Source organism: Sarcophilus harrisii, chromosome 1 (assembly GCF_902635505.1).
Source record: "Sarcophilus harrisii chromosome 1, mSarHar1.11, whole genome shotgun sequence".
Lineage (NCBI taxonomy): Eukaryota > Metazoa > Chordata > Mammalia > Dasyuromorphia > Dasyuridae > Sarcophilus > Sarcophilus harrisii.
This window is the reverse complement of record NC_045426.1, coordinates 80390398-80409136: the sequence shown is the minus strand read 5'-3', so window position 1 is coordinate 80409136 and position 18739 is coordinate 80390398. Positions and strand designations below refer to the sequence as shown.

At 49.5% G+C, this 18739-nt stretch overlaps 1 protein-coding gene across 1 annotated transcript in view; it reads left to right on the top strand.

Annotated features, from left to right (window-relative positions):
• Positions 1-18739, top strand: part of DNAH1 (dynein axonemal heavy chain 1) — a 138494-nt gene that overhangs the window by 116710 nt on the left and 3045 nt on the right. The window contains exons 57-75 of the mRNA XM_031958068.1: positions 5965-6132; positions 6495-6686; positions 7417-7548; positions 8288-8413; positions 8654-8773; positions 9885-10034; positions 10548-10708; positions 11677-11902; positions 11995-12190; positions 12455-12606; positions 13036-13232; positions 13504-13648; positions 14435-14593; positions 14691-14822; positions 14926-15096; positions 15395-15574; positions 16007-16183; positions 17140-17310; positions 17891-18021. Of these exons, the coding sequence (XP_031813928.1) occupies positions 5965-6132; positions 6495-6686; positions 7417-7548; positions 8288-8413; positions 8654-8773; positions 9885-10034; positions 10548-10708; positions 11677-11902; positions 11995-12190; positions 12455-12606; positions 13036-13232; positions 13504-13648; positions 14435-14593; positions 14691-14822; positions 14926-15096; positions 15395-15574; positions 16007-16183; positions 17140-17310; positions 17891-18021 (3086 nt within the window). The remainder of the gene's footprint in view (positions 1-5964; positions 6133-6494; positions 6687-7416; positions 7549-8287; positions 8414-8653; positions 8774-9884; positions 10035-10547; positions 10709-11676; positions 11903-11994; positions 12191-12454; positions 12607-13035; positions 13233-13503; positions 13649-14434; positions 14594-14690; positions 14823-14925; positions 15097-15394; positions 15575-16006; positions 16184-17139; positions 17311-17890; positions 18022-18739) is intronic.

Here is an 18739-nt window from a genome sequence, read left to right as displayed (position 1 = left end):
TTAGAATAAACAGGGGTCTAATCTATTAAAGCAGGAGCAGTGAATAACCCCGAGAGCAATGGCCAGACAACTAGAAGATCCAAGAGTGAGCAGTATCTTGTTAGTCAAGGGAGAAGACAGTGTATTGGAAAAGGTATTCTTTATTAATAGTTAAAAGCCCTTCAGTTTACATTCTCCTGGGGATTACAACATATAAACAAAATAGAGGTCTATTCCCAAGAATGGTCCCAGGATATTTTTATAACATTGAGCATTGCAGGAGTGGAAAGGAAACAGCCTCTACATAAACATGGATATGAGAGGGGAAATACTGAGTCTGGGGAACAGTAGATGGGCCATTTTGCACCGAAGATAGACCTTATGAAGGGTTTTCCCTGTCTGTGTGTAAAGCATCTTAGGACAGAGTCCATCTCATGGTTGTAAAGCTTTGATGGAGAGCCAGTTTAGCGGAGAAAAGGTAGGGACTCATCTGAATGCTCCCCAAAACTTTAGACAATGTCCCAAAACAAATTCTGGAGCAGCAGAACTCACAAAGGACAGGGTAAAATAATTTTCCAGCCCAAGATAGCTTAGAAGGTTGGCAAGAAAGGTCTGTTGCACTACGGTGAGAGTAGAGTGCAGTCCAGGGCAGACTGGACTCCAGAAAATCAGCAATAGGTCTTAGGGATGACTGATTCAGTGGTAAGGCAATGGTGCTTTTCATACCTCTCAGCCCACAAATGGTAAGGGGGTCAGATAGTTGGCCAGAAGGAACATTTTTCAAGTCTTCTCTGGCACTTTACTGTGCACTGGAGACAGAATTCTGTTGTGCTGCCCATACTTGGATCTGGGTCACAGTCCTGAGTCATAGTCCCAGGGCAAGGAAAAGTACTACAACACCAGAGCTTGTGGCCATAGGGGAGGAGGGAACTCATAGTTTCATTGCTCATAAACACAGTACAGGTCAGGAGAGTAGTAAACACATTAGAAAAACAAATCTTACAGATCCCCAGAATTATCTCTGAAAAAGATGCATAAAAACCCTGAAGTTTGGGAAGTGCCCTTCCACTCCAGAAGCAGAGACCTACTCTAGCATAAATTATGTGGTGTTCTTTTTCCAAAACACAGTCAGGTGATAAAAGGTTCAGATCTTTTATTGTGTCCTTCAATATAGCCCGGTTAGCTCAGAGGCCTATCTCTCTGCTTGGTTCCAAGAGCTCTTGCAGCTTGGTTCTAAGAGCTCCGCGCGAATGTCTCCAAATCCAAAGGTTTGTCCTTCGACTCCAGCCAGCACCAAGGTAGAAGATACAATGAATCTCTCTTGCCTCGAAGATAGGGCTTGTGGGCTTCCTCCCAGAGTGCTCCCAAGAAAACTCTCTCAAGTCACTTACTGGAGCTGTATTTATGCTACTTCTCCGAGAGTGGGATTGTGGGATATCTCCCAGCATGCTCTCTGGCTCTAAGGGAGGTGTGAATTCAGATATCTCTTTCTAAACCCTGAATTCTCCCAAACGTGTGAGCTCCATTGAGTACTTAGATACTTATGAGCTCTCTAAAGGTGTGAACCCAAGCATTGTTTCCATCAGTTGTATTTAGTACCTTGTTTCAAGTTCTGGCCCAAAATATCTCTAAGATCAAATCAATCATATTGAACCATGCCAAATTAGATAATTATTGTCTCTATCAACTCCAATGTCTTAACACTTTGTAAAGATTCCAACAGAGTTAAAAGTTAAGAAATTGACTGGGGAAATGAGCAACAGCAAAAAAAAAGACTATGACTATAGAAAATTACAAGGGTGACAGAGAAAACAAACTCAGAAGACATCATCAAAGTCAAAACTGCTACATCTAAAGCCTCAAAGAAAAATATGAATTGATCTCAAACCATGGAAGAACTCAAAAAGGATTTTAAAAATCTAGAGAAAAAATTGGAAGGAGAAATGAGAATAATACAAGAAAATAATGAAAAACAAGTCGACAGTTTGATAAAGGAAGCACAAAAAAATACTGAAGAAAATATTTTAAAAAACAGAATAGGCCAAATGGTCAAACAGGACAAAAATCTGATGAAAAGAATGACTTGAAAAGCAGAATTGGCCAAGTGGGAAAAAAAGGTACAAAAATTCACTGAAGAAAAGAAGTACTCAAACTAATTCCTTAAGTACAAACTAATGACTCTGAGACATCAAACAAAATGAAAAGAAGAAAATGTGAAATATATCTCCTTGGAAAAACTAACTTAGGAAATAGATCCAGGGAAAATAATTTTAAAATTATTAAACTGCCTGAAACCATGATCAAAAAAAAAGGAGCCTAGACATCATTTTTCAAGAAATTAAGGAAAATTTCCCTGATACTGTAAAACAAGAAGGTAAAATAGAAATTGAAAGAATCCACTCATCACCTCCTGAAAGAGGTCCAAAAAAGAAAACTCCCAGGAATATTATATAGCCAAATCCCAGAGCTCTTTAGTCTAGGAGAAAATAACGCAAGCAGCCAAAAAGAGACAATTCAAACATAACAGTCACAGTTAAGACAACATAAGATTTAGCAGTTTTTATGTTAAAGAATCAGAGGACTTGGAATATAATTCAGAGGGCAAAAGAGATAGGATTACAACTAAGAATCACTTATTCAACAAAACTTAGCATGCTACTTCAAAAGAAAAAATAGATATTCAATGAAATAGAGGACTTTCAAGCATTCCTGATGAAAAAATCAGAGCTGAATAGAAAATTTGACTTAAAAATACAAGACTGAAGACAAGCATAAAAAGGTAAACAGGCTAGAGAAATCATAAAGGATTTGTTTACATTCCTACATAAGCAAATTATACTTATAACTCTTAAAATTTTTGTTATTAGAGCAGTTAGAAGATACATAGAGGGCATAAGACTGAATTAAATGTAATGGGATAATAATGTAAAAAAATAGGAATGCATTAGGAGAAGAAAAAATTTTCCAATAAGATGCTCTAATAAAGATCTCAGTTCTCATATATATAACTAAGTCAAATTTATAGCCATAAGACCCCATTCCTCAATTGACAAATGGTCAAAGAATATGAACACAAAGTTTCCAGATTACATAATCAAAGCTTTCTTTAGTCACATGAAAACATGTTTTAAAAAATTATTGATTAGAGAAATGTAAATTAAAACAACTCTAGACTACCACTCCACATCTTTTTTAGATGGACTAATATAACAGAAAAGGGAAATGATAAATGTTAGTGGGAGTGTGGGAAAATTGAAACACTAATGCACTTTTGGTGAAATGGTATATAGATTCAACCCCATGTGTGGATTAATTTGTAATTATCTCCAAAGGGCTAGACAATTATGCATACCCTTCAACCAAGCAATATCAGTACTACATCTATATTCAAAAGAGATTAAAAACAACAAAAAGGAAAAGGACCAAAGGTACAAAAATATTTACAACAGCTATTTTAGTGGTGGCAAAAAATTGGAAATTAAAGGGATGCCCATCAACTGGGAAATAGCTGACCACTTTGTGGTATACAATTGTGATAGAATACTATAGTGCTATAAGAAATGACAAGTAGGATACTCTCAGAAACACCTGGAAAGACTTAGATAAACTGATACAAAATGAAATTAACAGAATCAGAAGAATATTATAATATTATTATAGCAATATTATATGAGTGAGTGACTTAGCTATTCTCAGAAATGCAGTGATTCAAGACAATTCCAAAGGACTAATAATGAAAAATTCTATCTACATAGAAGGAACTGATGAAGTCTGAATGCAGATTGAAGCATACTTTTCCTTTACTTTTTTTATTTTTCTTTGTTTTTGTTTTTTCACATGAGTAACATGATAGTATATTTTGCATGATTCCGCATATATAACCACACAACTTTCTTAACTTCTCATTGTGGGGGGGTAGAGGGAAGGAGAAAATTTGGAACTCATACATTTTTATTTTTTATTTATTTAATAGCCTTTTATTTACAGGTTATATGTATGGGTAACTTTACAGCATTAACAATTGCCAAACCTCTTGTTCCAATTTTTCCCCTCTTTCCCCCACGCCCCCCCGCCCCCAAGATGGCAGGATGACCAGTAGATGTTAAATATATTAAAATATAAATTAGATCCACAATAAGTATACATGACCAAACCGTTATTTTGCTGTACAAAAAGAATCAGACTCTGAAATATTGTACGATTAGCTTGTGAAGGAAATCAAAAATGCAGGTGGGCATAGATATAGGGATTGGGAATTCAATGTAATGGTTTTTAGTCATCTCCCAGAGTTCTTTCTCTGGGCGTAGCTGGTTCAGTTCATTACTGCTCCATAACTCATACATTTTTTAAAAATGAATGTTAAAACTTAATGCAATTGGGGAAAATTTTAAGCATTCATTTTTTTTTAAAATGTTGATGGCTTTGATGGCTACAAAGCTTCTGTGGAGCTGAAATCTGCTGTGTACCTGCCCCATGCCTGTTGGTCCTACTTCTGTTTTCTGGAGCTAAGCACAATAAATCTAATCTCTCTTCTGACACTACATCCTTTTACATTTTTGAAAGACAATGATCTAATCTCCTTTTCTCCATGTTAAACATTTCCAATTTCTTCAACTGTTCCTCATGACAGAGTTTCAGGTCCCTTCCAACCTTTTCTGTGGAATGAGAAAATAAGACTCAACTAAAATTCATGACTTAGATACATGTTTGTTATGTGTAGTGAGAGATACCTATGTGGAGCAGTCCCCAGTTGTAGTCTGCAGATTGTTCTCAGTACAGTAGAAGAAGAGGGAACTACAGAAGCAGCTCTTTTGTTGGGAGATTTGGAAGAATGAGAAAATCTTTGTCAATGGTTAGGGTGAAAATGGTGATGGGGGGGACATTCATCTTTTCAGAGGTTAAGAATTTGTGAAGTGATGGTGACCATCAACAACTGGCCAATGGTTAGTCAGCATTTATGAAGGACCTACTGTGTGTCGGGCTCTGTGCTAAGGCTCTGCAGGTTCAAGGTGGCCCAGTGGATGGGGTGCTCAGCCTGGACTCAGGAGGACCTGAGATCAGGCTGACCTCAGACAGATGACAGCTGTCTGACCCTGGGCAAGGGATTGAACTTCCACTGGTTTTAGTTTTCTCATCTGTAAAATAGGGATAATAACAAAAGTCATCATGTGAGGATCAGAGATCATAATCGTAAAATGCATGGCACATGGGAGACTATATAAATATTAGCAATTACTATAGTTATTATTGAGGTGTACTGTAGATATACTAAATCTAAAAATGAGGTGAAGCTCCATAACTCCTGGGAAGCTCAGTGGAAGTCATCAGGCTCTTCAAGTCCAGTTAATATCTAAATGTTTTCCCTCTACAACATCTCCAAAGGATCCTTCTGCCTCTGCTGAAAGACTTCTATGATGGGAAGGGAAACTCACTCCTATTTGAAGCAGCTTATGTGACTTTGAGGTAGCTCTGGTTGTTCATGTTACATTAACAGTCAATGGCTTCTGATCTTGTCAACAGAATTCACTAGGACTTTCTCCTCTTCCCAGGGCCAGTCCTGAATGACTAACTTTTCAATACTGTTTCTCCTTGTATACTATATGCTCTCTGTAAACTTCCTCTTTTTTCTTGAAAAACAGATATTCTTATTTGAAATTTTAAAAATGGGGATGATAGAGCAAGAGAAAAATAATTGGAGCCTTTAGTAATTTGGGGGGAAAGAACCTAGAGGGACAAGCTCAGAATCTCATCTCTGAGAAGGCTGCTTCTGATTTGAGAGGTCAGGGCTTTAAGCCAAAGGTGAATACCAACCTCATCGGTATGTCCTTGATCCCAGGCGTCCACGCCTGCCCACCATGCACACAGAACTCCCTCCTAACACACAGCCTGAGAAGGAGAGAGAGTTCCCAGATAGGCAGGCCCTCCTATGGTCGATCCTTCTCTCTGGCTCGCTCTGCTGATTTCTGCTCATGTTTCTGATTTCAGGACAACATTAGTGATGCGGTGATTAAATCCATCCAACCCTACATCGACAATGATGAATTTCAGGCCTCAGCCATTGCCAAAGTGTCCAAGGCCTGCACGTCCATCTGCCAGTGGGTGCGAGCCATGCACAAGTACCACTTTGTGGCCAAGGCTGTGGAGCCAAAGCGGGTGAGTAGGGGAAAGGGAAAGTGGAGAGCAGATTTGGAGGTGGCAGCCCTCTGTGAGTGGCCACGTGGCCAGCTTCTTCGGGCCCTACTTCTCAAGGGGTTCTCTCGGCTGCGACTGTTTCAGAGAATCCCTAAAACATCATGGCTGAAAGGAGGGTCCTTTTGATCGGCCAACCCCTTCCTTGTACAAATGGGGAAACTCAAGTCCAAAAGGGCAGACGTTTGCCCGCAGTCACATAGCTAACCAGAGGCAGCTAAGGCCCTGGCATCAGATTTCCTGATTCCCAGACCAGTACTGCTTCTTCCTGGCTGTTGGCAAAGGTAATATGAGCTCAAGTTTACTCAGGCTTATTTTGTCCTCAGCAAGCACTACGTGAAGCCCAGGAAGACCTAGATGCGACTCAGAAGATCCTGGATATTGCTAAAAATAAGCTTCGAGAAGTGGAGGATGGCATCTTCATTCTCCAGACCAAGTACCGGGACTGTGTCACCAAGAAGGAAGAGCTTGAGATGAAGTGTGATCAGTGCCAGCAGAGGATGAACCGGGCCGACAAGGTGAGGGCCGTGTCCTGTCCAAGCCCCAGTGCCCGTGGCTCAAGGGCAAGTATCGGGTGGGCTGGTGCACGGTGCCGGCTCAGGGCAGGGGCAGAAGGCACTGACCTTTCAAAGGTCAGCAAGAGGAGGATCATTTGGCTGTACCCTGCAAAGGATGTCCGGAGAGCGCAGCATTGGTGCACAGGCAAAACCCCAACTTGGAAACACTGCTGGGGAGAAGAGGCCATGGACCTGGGATCTTTGGGGGCCCATGTCCTAGCTCCCTCTCACCGTGTTTCCAGGCCATGTGTAGTTTTCTCCTGGAGATATCTCAATTTCTTTGCCTCATTGTATTTATTAATTAGAGCTTCTTTGGTATTTTTATTTGATGCATTTTTTGACTTGAAAAGTCAGAGCTTAGTTTCAACCACTAATTCACCTGGTCTCACCATTTAGTTCCTAGCTCTAATCTGCCTTCAAGCTAGATTTATCCCAACCAGGTACCCTCCTGTACCCCCATCAGCTGTGGTCTGTCCCTGTGGCAAGGTCTCGCGCCCTCCCTTTATTCCCAGGGCCCCCCATGAAGTAGTGGTGGAGAAAGTAAGAGAGTAGTCAGCTGTTTGAAGGGGTATTGAGGCATTTGCCAGTAGGGATCTCCAGGACAGCCTTTGGAGAATGAGGAGCAGGGCCCCAAACTCTGGGATATAACATCATGCTTCTGTCTGTGACCTACCTGGCTTCCTTCCCCCAGCTGATCAATGGACTGGCCGATGAAAAGGTGCGCTGGCAGGAGACAGTTGCAAACCTAGATTACCTGATGAACAATATCTCTGGTGACATCCTGATGGCAGCTGGTTTTGTGGCCTACCTTGGGCCCTTCACGGTGAGGGCCCAGACCCACACAGGCCCTTCCTGGCCCCACCCGGTCCCATCTGGCCCCTCTGGCTCTCCCTCACCCTTCCCCTACCCCAGTGGTGAACCCCAGAGAGAGAACATCCTCCTTGAGCCTTTCTAGGAAGAGATGACATTTCAGCATCCTTCCAGATGTATCTGTAGGCACCTTCTACAACATGATGAGTCGTTTTCCAGATACCAAACCACTGCCCAGCCTGCTCTGCTTCCAGGCTTTCCTGGATCACTGGGTAATGAGCACGGTGCTGCCTGGGGTCATTACTGTCTTCCTGTGTCTGATCTCCCATAGTGTGGAGGATCAGCCAGTCACAAAGCTCTCCACAACTCCAAGCCTCGCTGCCTGTATGGAGGGACCGTGAGTGGAAATCTCGGTGACTCCAGGGTCATCGACCATGCCCTGCTCTCTGGTCTCTACGTCTGGGTCAGATATTGGCCTGGCCTCTCAAGGACACTGGCTCCCCCTCCCCCTCTTGAACCAAAGGCAGACATCTCCCTTTGCAGACCCTCTCCCGCGGATGAGCTGCTCTCTTAGCTGCCAGAGAAAGCTGCTGGAGCCTCCCTGGGTTGCTATTAGGAGCATCTCTAAATCATTATCCCTGTAAAATTCTCTGCTGAGCCAGGGTTCCATGAGCGTTCTGAGAGGAACACTGGGAACTACAGGCTCCAGTCCTTTGTGTGGGCCCAGGACTGAGGTCTCTGTCTCTCGGCAGGGGCAGTACCGAACGGCGCTGTGTGAGATGTGGTTACAGCAGCTCTCAAAATCGGAGGTCCCCCATACCGATGAACCGACCTTGATTGGGACACTGGGGAATCCGGTGAAGATCCGGTCATGGCAGGTGTGGTCAGAGTGGATCTGCACCCTGAGGGCTGCCCAGGGAGTGCGGCCAAGCCGAGCGGGCCCAGAGTTAGGAAGACCTTTGCTGGCAGAGCAGTGGCTGTGCTCCCATGGGCACACAGACACAACGGGACCCTACTGGGGATATGGGAGACCGCTTTGGGAAGGGTCTTCTGCAGGGTCCGGTGGGGAGGAGGGGAATTGCCCAGCAAAGTCCCAGATGTCGTCTTCTTGCTCCTAGATTGCAGGCCTCCCCAATGACACCCTTTCTGTGGAGAATGGAGTCATCACCCAGTACTCTCAGCGTTGGACCCATTTCATTGACCCTCAGGGACAGGCCAACAAGTGGATCAAGAACCTGGTAAGTAAGGCCCAGTTCGGTCACTTAGAGACAAGCCAGAGGAGGACAGGAACTTGTATTTGTGCACAAACTCCCTTTCTATTCCCAGCCTGTTCTCTCAGCTTAACTATTCCATCCTCTTTATTTTCAAACTCACATTAACTCCTGCCCATTCCCCCAAGCCCCCGTTAAAATGACCAAATGCAATGTTACCAACACGTAATGCCAAAAAAAAATACACGTCAGTGTGTCCTTTGAGTCCCTCTCCTCTGTATGACGAGGGAGAAGAAGCATGTTTCATTATGAGCCCTCTGGAACTGCAGTTGGTCAGTGTGCCGATCCGAGTCCCTAAATCTCACAGTTGTTTGTTATTACAATATGGAAGTTACTCTATAAATCGTTCTCCTGGTTCTGCTCACTTCAGTTTGTATTTTATATGAGTAAGACTTCCTATGTTTCTCTGAAACCATTCTCTTAATTTCTTACAGCACAATTCCCTCACATTCATATACTATGACTAGTTCAGTCTTTGCCCATTTGAGGTATCCCTTTAGTTTCTAATTCTTTGCCATGAAAAAAGCTACTATAAATACTTTTGAATTTGCAGGTCAGCCTTCTCTACTTTTTTTAGGCTTGGGAAGTTGCCCAGAACCCTGAGATTAAGTCACTTGGCCTGGGCTTCCAGGCAGGACTTGAATCTAGGACTTCCTGGCCTTTTGGTCAGTCTGCTATATGTTTTAGCATTCTGGTCCTCCTCCTTATGTTTATAATACTCATATTACACACGGTTCTCTGCTGCTGTTCAGGTTCTTGGACCTTCTTCCCCTTCTCCTCAGAACTCTGTAGACTTCAGCATTCTGGAGAAAAGAGTCTTCTTCCCTCCCTATGCTCCCCTCTCTTTGTCCTTGCACAAATGGGAATGGGAGAAGGAGAGAAGACTAAGCTGATCCTGAGAGCCCTCACATGTGCCTCTCATATAGTAATTGGAACAACATTTATTGGATTGAACTTTCCTCCATGCAAAAGGCAAAGCCAGAGGAGAAGAGGGCTGCTTGTCCCAAGCTGGTGCTTTCCCACCATGTCATCATCTGGATTCAGGTTCTTTGACTTGAACTCCCCTCTTGTGTCTCAGGAGAAGGATAACGGTTTGGATGTATTTAAGTTGAGTGACCGGGACTTCCTGCGTAGCCTGGAAAATGCCATCCGTTTTGGAAAGCCATGTCTATTGGAAAATGTTGGGGAAGAGCTGGACCCAGCTCTGGAACCTGTGCTCCTGAAGCAGGTACGTGTTGGCTGCCTGTTCTGCAGCGGGCTGGCTGGTTAGTTCATAAGCTCAGCATGGGGGGTGCAAGAGAAGGCAAAAAACAGTTCCTGCTCACAAGGAACTTCTCTTCTAATGGGAGAGACAACATGTAAATCCCCTCGTGCACAGAGGTGATCTGGGAGGAAAAGGCTCCTGCAGCAGAGAAAATCTGGGCAGCTTTGGCCTGGGGAAGGGGGAGCAGAAGAGAGGATCAGGTATGATCCTATCTGGGGGTAGAAGACTCTTGACAAAAAAGCTTTTAAGACCCTAAGAAATGAACAGTAGTATAACTTTTAACTTAAGTGGTAATAGGTATAACTTGGCGGGGGGTGGTTTGAGAGTGCTACTTGTAATGACCTCGCACTCCCCTGTGATGAAGTGCCCTAAGCCGGGGTATTATCCATAAGGCAGTCTGCATTCTCACCCTGAGCCGAGCGTCTCTCCATGCTCTAATTGTCTCCTCTCTGGCTCCCACCCCCTCCTCTCTCTCAGACTTACAAGCAGCAGGGCAACATTGTTCTGAAGCTTGGGGACAGCGTCATCCCTTACCATGAAGACTTCAAGATGTACATCACCACCAAGTTGCCCAATCCCCACTACACCCCTGAGATCTCCACCAAGCTCACGCTCATCAACTTCACCCTGTCACCCAGGTGGGCAGCAGAGGGGTGTAGGGGGGGAGCCTCTCTGCAGAGCCGACCCCCTCCCTGGTCTCCCCCCAAGGGCTCCCCTTTTTCTCCCGGGCACATCCTGGGCATTTGGTCAGACATCCAGGCGTGGGGCCCGGCGGCCCTGCATCTCCGGGCAGAGTCTGGGCAGGATGTGCAGGTATCTTTGGTCAGATTTGGAAATCACACCTCCACAAGGGGAGACACTGCGCTTCCCCCGATTTACCAGGAAATCCAGCCCCCTTCTTTTTTTTTTTGGTGTCGGCAATTTCTGCATTTATAAAAAGTCAGATTGGAAATGCTGCTTCTTGTACCCATGGAGGGTTTGTTTCACTGTGGGAGGCGCTACCCTGCCTTGTGTCTGTCCCCCAAGAATCCTCGCTTCGCCTGGCTGAGTCGTTTGTCCACCTCAGCATGCCTGGGCCCAGTGAGGTGCCCCATCAAGTCCTGCTGAAATGCTCGCTCGCCCTGGGCCCTCATCCCCAGGACCGGAGCCGCCCCTCTTTCTGCCGCCGGTGGAGCCCCTGCTGCCAGTTATCTGCAGGGCAAACCATCACTGACCCCCTCTCTCCTGGGCCTGACTCTTCCCTACTTGCCAACATCATTCCTGGGTGTTTAGTCCGACCTTTGTGGCCCTCACCAGTGACACCTTTTTCCTCCTCTAACGAGTCCCAACCCCCTGATTTTCCAAACCCCAGACCAAAAGCCAGGTCCCCAGGAAGGCTTCGCAGGCCGCCTCAGACCTCCCTCACCTCCCGCGTTTCCTGGAGGGTCTAGGGTGCGGGCCCAAGCTTGCATTGTTGTTTGGTGTGAGCGGGTCTTTTTCCTCCAGCCCCCCAAGGGCAAGAACTGTGTGTTACAGGGCCAGGTCAGGCTGGGCACGCATTTGTCAGGCGGGGGGCCTCTGTCCCAGTCTCGGCGGCCCACCTTGTGACTCTGGCCCTTCCCCACAGCGGCCTAGAGGATCAGCTTCTGGGCCAGGTGGTGGCCGAGGAACGGCCCGATCTGGAGGATGCCAAGAACCAGCTGATTGTCAGCAATGCAAAGATGAGGCAGGAGCTGAAGGACATTGAGGATCAGATCCTCTTCCGCCTCAGCTCCTCCGAGGGGAACCCTGTGGATGACGAGGAACTCATCAAGGTTCTGGAAGCCTCCAAAATGAAGGCTGGGGAAATCGAGGTTGGTGTCTGTGCCCATCCTCTCCCTGGCCAGCAGAGCTGGGAGCTGGGCAGCCAGCTCTGAGCTCTCCCTCCTTCCTTTGCCTGAGTCAGACCAAGGTGAGGATTGCGGAGCAGACGGAGAAGGACATCGACCTGACCCGCATGGAGTACGCCCCCGTAGCTGTGCGCACCCAGATCCTCTTCTTCTGTGTGTCTGACCTCTCCAATGTGGACCCCATGTACCAGTACTCTCTGGAATGGTTCCTCAACATCTTCCTGTCAGGCATCTCCAGCTCGGAGCGGGCAGGTACCTCTGGGCCTCAGAGCCGGCGGCTACTCTGCGGGCCCCGGGAGAGGGACCTTGAGGTCAGGCAGGGGTGCCTGGGCGCCCTAATCTGTCCCTGCCTCTGGTGACCCAGGAACATTCCGTGATGGAACCCTCCCTCAGGCCCTCCCTGCTCTGGCAGACCCTGGGGAGGCCGCCTCTAGGGGTGGGGAAGGGGGGATGCTGAGGGCCTGGGGCAACTGCAGTTCACTTGTACCTGCCCCTGCTGGGGTGTGTCCTGTGCAGACACCTTGAAAAAGCGGATTGCAAACATCAACAAGTACTTGACCTTCAGCCTCTACAGCAATGTCTGCCGCAGCCTCTTTGAGAAGCACAAGCTCATGTTCGCCTTTCTCCTGTGTGTACGGATCATGATGAATGAAGGGAAGATTGACCTAGTGAGTAAGGGACCAATCGGGGGCCAGCCTGGCCCCCTGCCCTTGCTTTCTTCTTTCCACTTGTCACCCCAGCCTTCTGGGTCAGCTAAGGCCTGGAGTTCAGCTGTGGCCACAGAGATCTAATAGTGGTTATTAGGGATCACTTGTGGGCAGTGACCATCCCTGTGGGCCACTGAAGCAGACAGGAGTGGAGGACATGGGGGTCTGGCCTGCAGTCCAAGATCCCTCTTAGCTCTAACTCCTCTAACCCCAAAGCCCAGTGGGAGACGCTGAAGGAAAGGGAGTTCACAGATGGATTGTAGGGAAAGGGGACTTGGGGAGTGTGGGGGAGACAGAGCCTGCATTGGCTACCCTCTCCCGAGGATGAGGGGTGGGCTGCTGGATGGCCTGCGGGAAGTCTGAGCGGGGCGTCCTTGCTCTCTCCCCCAGGCTGAGTGGCGCTACCTTCTCTCTGGGGGCTCCATCAAGGATGAGCTGGCGAACCCAGCGATTGACTGGCTCTCAGACAGAGCATGGCGGGACATACTGGCCCTTACCAACCTTCCCCACTTCTCCTCCTTGGCGAAGGATTTCGTTACTCACTTGGATGACTTCCGTAGGATCTTTGACAGCGTTGAGCCCCACCGGTGAGCACCAGCGAACAGCCTGGCCTGAGCCTGGAAGGCTGTGTGGGGAGCCGGAACCCAGAAGCCATCCCGGAGACTTTCCTCTTCCTTCTCAGTCCTCACGTGCACCTGAGAGGCAAAGCAAAGGTTACCCCCTCTCTGACGGACGACTTGTCCCAGTTTCCCAGCAGGCCACTGGCCAGGCTGATTCCCCCAGGGCTCGTGTGGGTCTGGGCACTGAGGGTCTTGGGAATGCTCCATGAAGACAGTGGATGGTGATTCTTGTTTCCAGGGAGCCCCTGCCAGGCATGTGGGAACAGCATTTAGACCAGTTCCAGAAGCTGCTGGTTCTGCGCTGCCTCCGAGGGGACAAGGTCACTAACGCCATGCAGGACTTTGTGTCCGTCAACCTTGAGCCGCGGTTCATTGAGCCTCAGGTACCCAGTGCAGCTTCTTCTCTGCCTGCCCACACCCTTCTGGCCCAGGAGGCTCTTCCCCACCCTTGGCTGAGAGCCTCGGAGGAAGCTTCGTTCTTAGTTGGGGAATGACTCAGCGAGGGGTCCCCATCTGAGGGCCCCAGTTCAGTCTTCCTTCCCATGGCCCCGAGCCTTCGCCTCCTGCCTCCCATCCCCAAGAGCTGGAGCTTGGGCTGGCCCTTGGAGTCAGTGTGGGAGCCCTGAGAACCCAGCAGCGTCCAGACCACTGCCCTGCTGTTCCGGGCCCGCCTGAGCCCCGCTGTCCTGGGCCCACATGAGCCCCGCTGTCCTGGGCCCACCTGAGCCCCGTTAGTCCTGGGCCACTGTCCCGGGCCCACCTGAGCCCCGCTGTCCCGGGCCCACCTGAGCCCCCCTGTCCTGGGCCCACCTGAGCCCCGTTAGTCCCAGGCCACCACCCTGCTGTCCCGGGCCCGTCTGAGCCCCGTTAGTCCTGGGCCCGCCTGAGCCCCGTTAGTCCCGGGCCACCGTCCTGGGCCCACCTGAGCCCCGCTGTCCCGGGCCCGCCTGAGCCCTGCTGTCCTGGGCCTACCTGAGCCACGTTAGTCCTAGGCCCGCCTGAGCCCTGTTAGTCCCAGGCCACCATCCCAGGCCCACCTGAGCCCCACTGTCCCAGGCCCACCTGAACCCCGTTAGTCCCAGGCCACCACCCCGCTGTCCTGGGCCTGCCTGAGCCCCGCTGTCCCGGGCTGCCCCCAGCTTCTCCTCTCCCTGGGTCTTGGCTTGCAGACCGCCAATCTCTTTGCCGTGTTCAAAGACTCCAATTCCACCACCCCGCTGATCTTTGTGCTGTCCCCGGGGACAGACCCAGCTGCCGATCTCTACAAGTTTGCAGAGGAGATGAAGTTCTCCAAGAAGCTCACAGCCATCTCTCTGGGTCAGGGCCAGGTACCTGCCGAGCCCAGACAGTCAGTGCCAGGGTCAGGAGGTGGGGAAGGGCGGGAGAGCTTGGGGGGCTGCTGAGCACAACTCTGCCCCCACCCAGGGTCCTCTCGCCGAGGCTATGATGCAGAGCTCCATGGAGAGGGGCAAGTGGGTGTTCTTCCAGAACTGCCACCTAGCCCCCAGCTGGATGCCCTCCCTGGAGAGGCTCATTGAGCACATCAACCCTGACAAGGTGAGCCCCCTCTGGACACCGGGATAAGAGAGGGAGAGGACCGGGCGGCCACTCCCAACCTCGTCCCATGTTCTTGGCAGTCATTTCACTTGTGTGGACGCAGGTACATCGGGACTTTCGCCTTTGGCTCACCAGCTTACCCAGTAACAAGTTCCCAGTGTCCATCCTCCAGAATGGCTCCAAGATGACCATCGAGCCACCTCGGGGGGTGAAGGCCAACCTGCTAAAGTCATACAGTAGTCTCAACGATGACTTCTTGAACTCCTGTCATAAGGTGAGATCCCAGCCGATCGTGCCCCTGTCCCACAGTCCCCTCAGCCTGGGCTGCTGCAAGGGGCTCAAGGACCAGTGATTTCTTGGTAAGGATGGAGAAGTCATCCTCGGACACCCAACTTCAGGCCTCCTTCCTTCCGGGGCCTCCATTTGCCCATCTATAAGGGAGATTACACTGAGTGATGGCTAAAGGCCCTTTCTGGCTCTGTGAGCGTCCACGCCCGGGCTCCCAGAAACCCTTGTGGAAGCTGACTCCCTCCTTCTGTCCCCTCCTTGGCTTCCTCTTTTGTGGCAAGCAGCAGTCTGAGTTCAAGTGCCTGCTTCTGTCCTTGTGCCTGTTCCATGGCAATGCGCTGGAGCGGAGGAAGTTTGGGCCCCTGGGCTTCAACATCCCCTACGAGTTCACGGACGGAGACCTGCGCATCTGCATCAGCCAGCTGAAGATGTTCCTGGACGAGTACGAAGAAATCCCCTACAAGGTGCGCCCTCCCCCAGTGCAGGGTGTTCCAAGCTGAGCCCAGAATCGGGAGGCCAGATCCAGCTCCACAGGGCCCTGAGTGTCCCCAGTTCCCGCCGGCTCTCTCACCAGCATCGTCATAGGGACTGAAGGCGATCGTGGGCGCAAACTGCTGGGTACAGTGCTGGGCGCAGACACAGTCACTCGCGTTCGTCTCCCCCATGCCAGCCCACTCAGCCATGGAGTGGAACACCAATTCCCGCCTTCCTCGAGCCCTGGCTGAGAGCGGGGTGGGAGAGGTGGGACCTCCCCAGAAGTGACTGGTGCCCCGGCACACCGCGCCATGGCCATGTCCTCCCTCCCCAAAGCCCGGGTGGGTGCAGCAAGGCGGGAGGGTGGGGGGGGGGCAGGGCCTGCCCCAGGGTTCTCATCCCGAGCCTGCTGGTCAGAACAGGTCCTCAGGTACACCGCCGGGGAGATCAACTATGGCGGCCGCGTGACTGACGACTGGGACCGTCGCTGCATCATGAACATCCTGCAAGACTTCTACCACCCCATCGTCCTGGAGCCCGAGCACATTTACTCCGAGTCCGGCATCTACCACCAGATCAACCCCACCTATGACATCAATGTAATCACCCCATTGTGTAATGTGACGGCATCATCTTGGATGCCCTTGGCAGTGGGACATCAGACTCCTCCCACTGAAGGGACCCCCCTTTGAGATGAGGAAACGGATCCTCAGAGGAGGAGAGAAATCTGCCTCAGGTCCTGTGGCAAGTTGGCAAGTCGAGGGCTCTGGAGTCCTTCACAGGGCTCCTCCCCCTACACCAAGCAGCTTCTCGAGGGCCCAGAGGGCAGAGTGAGCCTGTGGGATGAAGGCCAGAGCTCGGCACGCCTGCCACTTGATGCGGGACCAGCAAGCTTGGCTCCCCTCTAGTCACAGTAGCAGTTGACAGAGGCAATGTGAGGATTCTGGTCCCACATCCCAGCCCTAACAGTCCTCAACTGTGGGCAGCAATTTGGACCCCAATGTGACCCTTCTGGTTCCCCAGAGAAGAGGTTCCCTTAGGGTCCTCTTCCCAAAGGGGGCTCTCCTAGCTCCTTCTGCATTTGACTGTGACTTCCTAACGGGGCCCAGTCCCAAACCAAGGCCTCCCCCTTTAGGCCCAGCTCTAGCCCTGGATTGTTAGGATGTCCTAGCTTAGGGTCTGGGAGGTGAAACAGACTTGAGCCTGGCATGGGGCACCAGGGCCTGATGGAGGCAGGGCTGGGCAGTGCCAGCCAGAGGCTGGATATTCCCCATGAATATCCCCACCCAGATCTTTTCCTTCTGTTTGAGTTTGGCCCAGCCCTACTCTGCCCACTGTTCCCAAAGTCAGGATCCGAGCTATTGTCCACTTTCCCCTCGTGATTTCACAATCACTTGTTGCACCCTGGGAGTAATAGAGAAAAGATTCCAGCCAGTTTCAGCCAGTGGGGAGCTTCCGGGTGAGTACTGGGCTTATTCAGCTCAGGATACAGCGGGCCTGACCCCAGAGTCCCCAGAGAGTTCCCCCACGTCTCACTGCAAGTCCCTTTCCACAGGGTTACTTGCAGTACATCAAGAGCCTGCCACTCAATGACATCCCCGAAATCTTTGGTCTGCACGACAACGCCAATATCACCTTTGCGCAGAATGAGACCTTTGCCCTCCTCAGTGCCATCATTCAGCTGCAGCCCAAGTCATCCTCCACAGGTGGCCAGAGCAGAGAAGAGGTCAGAGGCTCCCCTTCCAGACCCCTTGCTGCTCCTACCCACACACTAACTCGGCCAGTCCAGGCAACCTCGGAGAAGGGACAGTGGCTATATTCCAGGGTTTTAAATTCCATTGAGTCCTGCTTTAAATTCATTAGGGAAAGTTCCACTGAGAGATTCCCTTTGTAATATGAACTGGGTAACTTTCACACATTGAGCTCCTTTTTATTTACCTGTACTGTGATGTCATAAATTTATTTGTTCATAAATAAACTTCTGGGAGAGAAAACTCCTATCAGTTGGCACCCAGTAACCCAGTTGAGGCCTTGATCACTAAGGATTTGAGTGGCTATTGTGATCTGCTTTGGATATCATATTTTACAAACAAAATTCCTCTTCCTGGACCTCAGTTTCCTTCTGGGTACCATGAAAGAGTTGGTTCAGAAGGTTTCTAGGACCCCATCCAACTCCTATGTTCTGGCACCCTCTGTTCCCCATCAGGGCAGATTTTCTTCCCAAAGGAGTAGGTGGAAATAAGGGCAGAGTGGGCCTGGGGCTGCTGTTGGTCCAGCCTCTCTCATCCTCTGGGGTGGGCCCCTAGATTGTGGAAGAAGTTGCTGGAAGCATTCTGAAGAAGATCCCAGAGCCCATTGACGTGCACCAGGTGATGATAAAGTACCCTGTGCTCTACGAAGAATCCATGAACACTGTCCTGGTGCAGGAAGTGATTAGGTAATTGCCCAGCTTTCCCAGGCTGAGAGGGGAAGGAGGGAGGAAGGAAGGAAGGAGGGGAGGAGGAATGGAAGGCACACCTGAAAACTTGGGCTATGCTTTCTTTATGCTGTAGGGAGACAGTTGCTCCCCAAACTGGCTCCATGATCAGAAGCAAGCAGTGTGGGAGGGGGCACAGTGGAGAATCGGGAGGGCTTGTGGTAGGAGTGGGTGTCTAGACCAGACTGGCATCCAGACATGCTTGAGCATGATTGATTGTCTCTTGCCTCGGTTTCCCCATCTATAAAATGAAAATATTATGCTTGATTAAAAGTTTCCTCCTGGATCTTTTAAAAAATCCTTAACAGTCTAAATTCCAAAAAATTAAAAACAAAATTAGATTTGGATGGTTAAGCATACTGGAAGAAACTCGAGGAAACTTTAACCTTATCTGAACTTACTTCATAAAGCAGTCTTTATATTAGAACCTCCTTCCACTGAAGTCAGCCTACCCCTGCCGAGATCCATGAGAAAACATCTCTTAGCTATCAGAGACCAAGCTAAATTCCAGCCAGATTCAGACCGTTTCTGGACCTGCTGGGGCGAACCATCTCTGTGTGGCCCAGACAACACTGTTGTACCCATGACCCATCCGTCTTCTAAGTCTCCTTGAGCCAGGCCCACTACTGGAGAAACAAGGCCTTGCTATATGTAGATGGGGGGAACCCCTTCTGGGGTC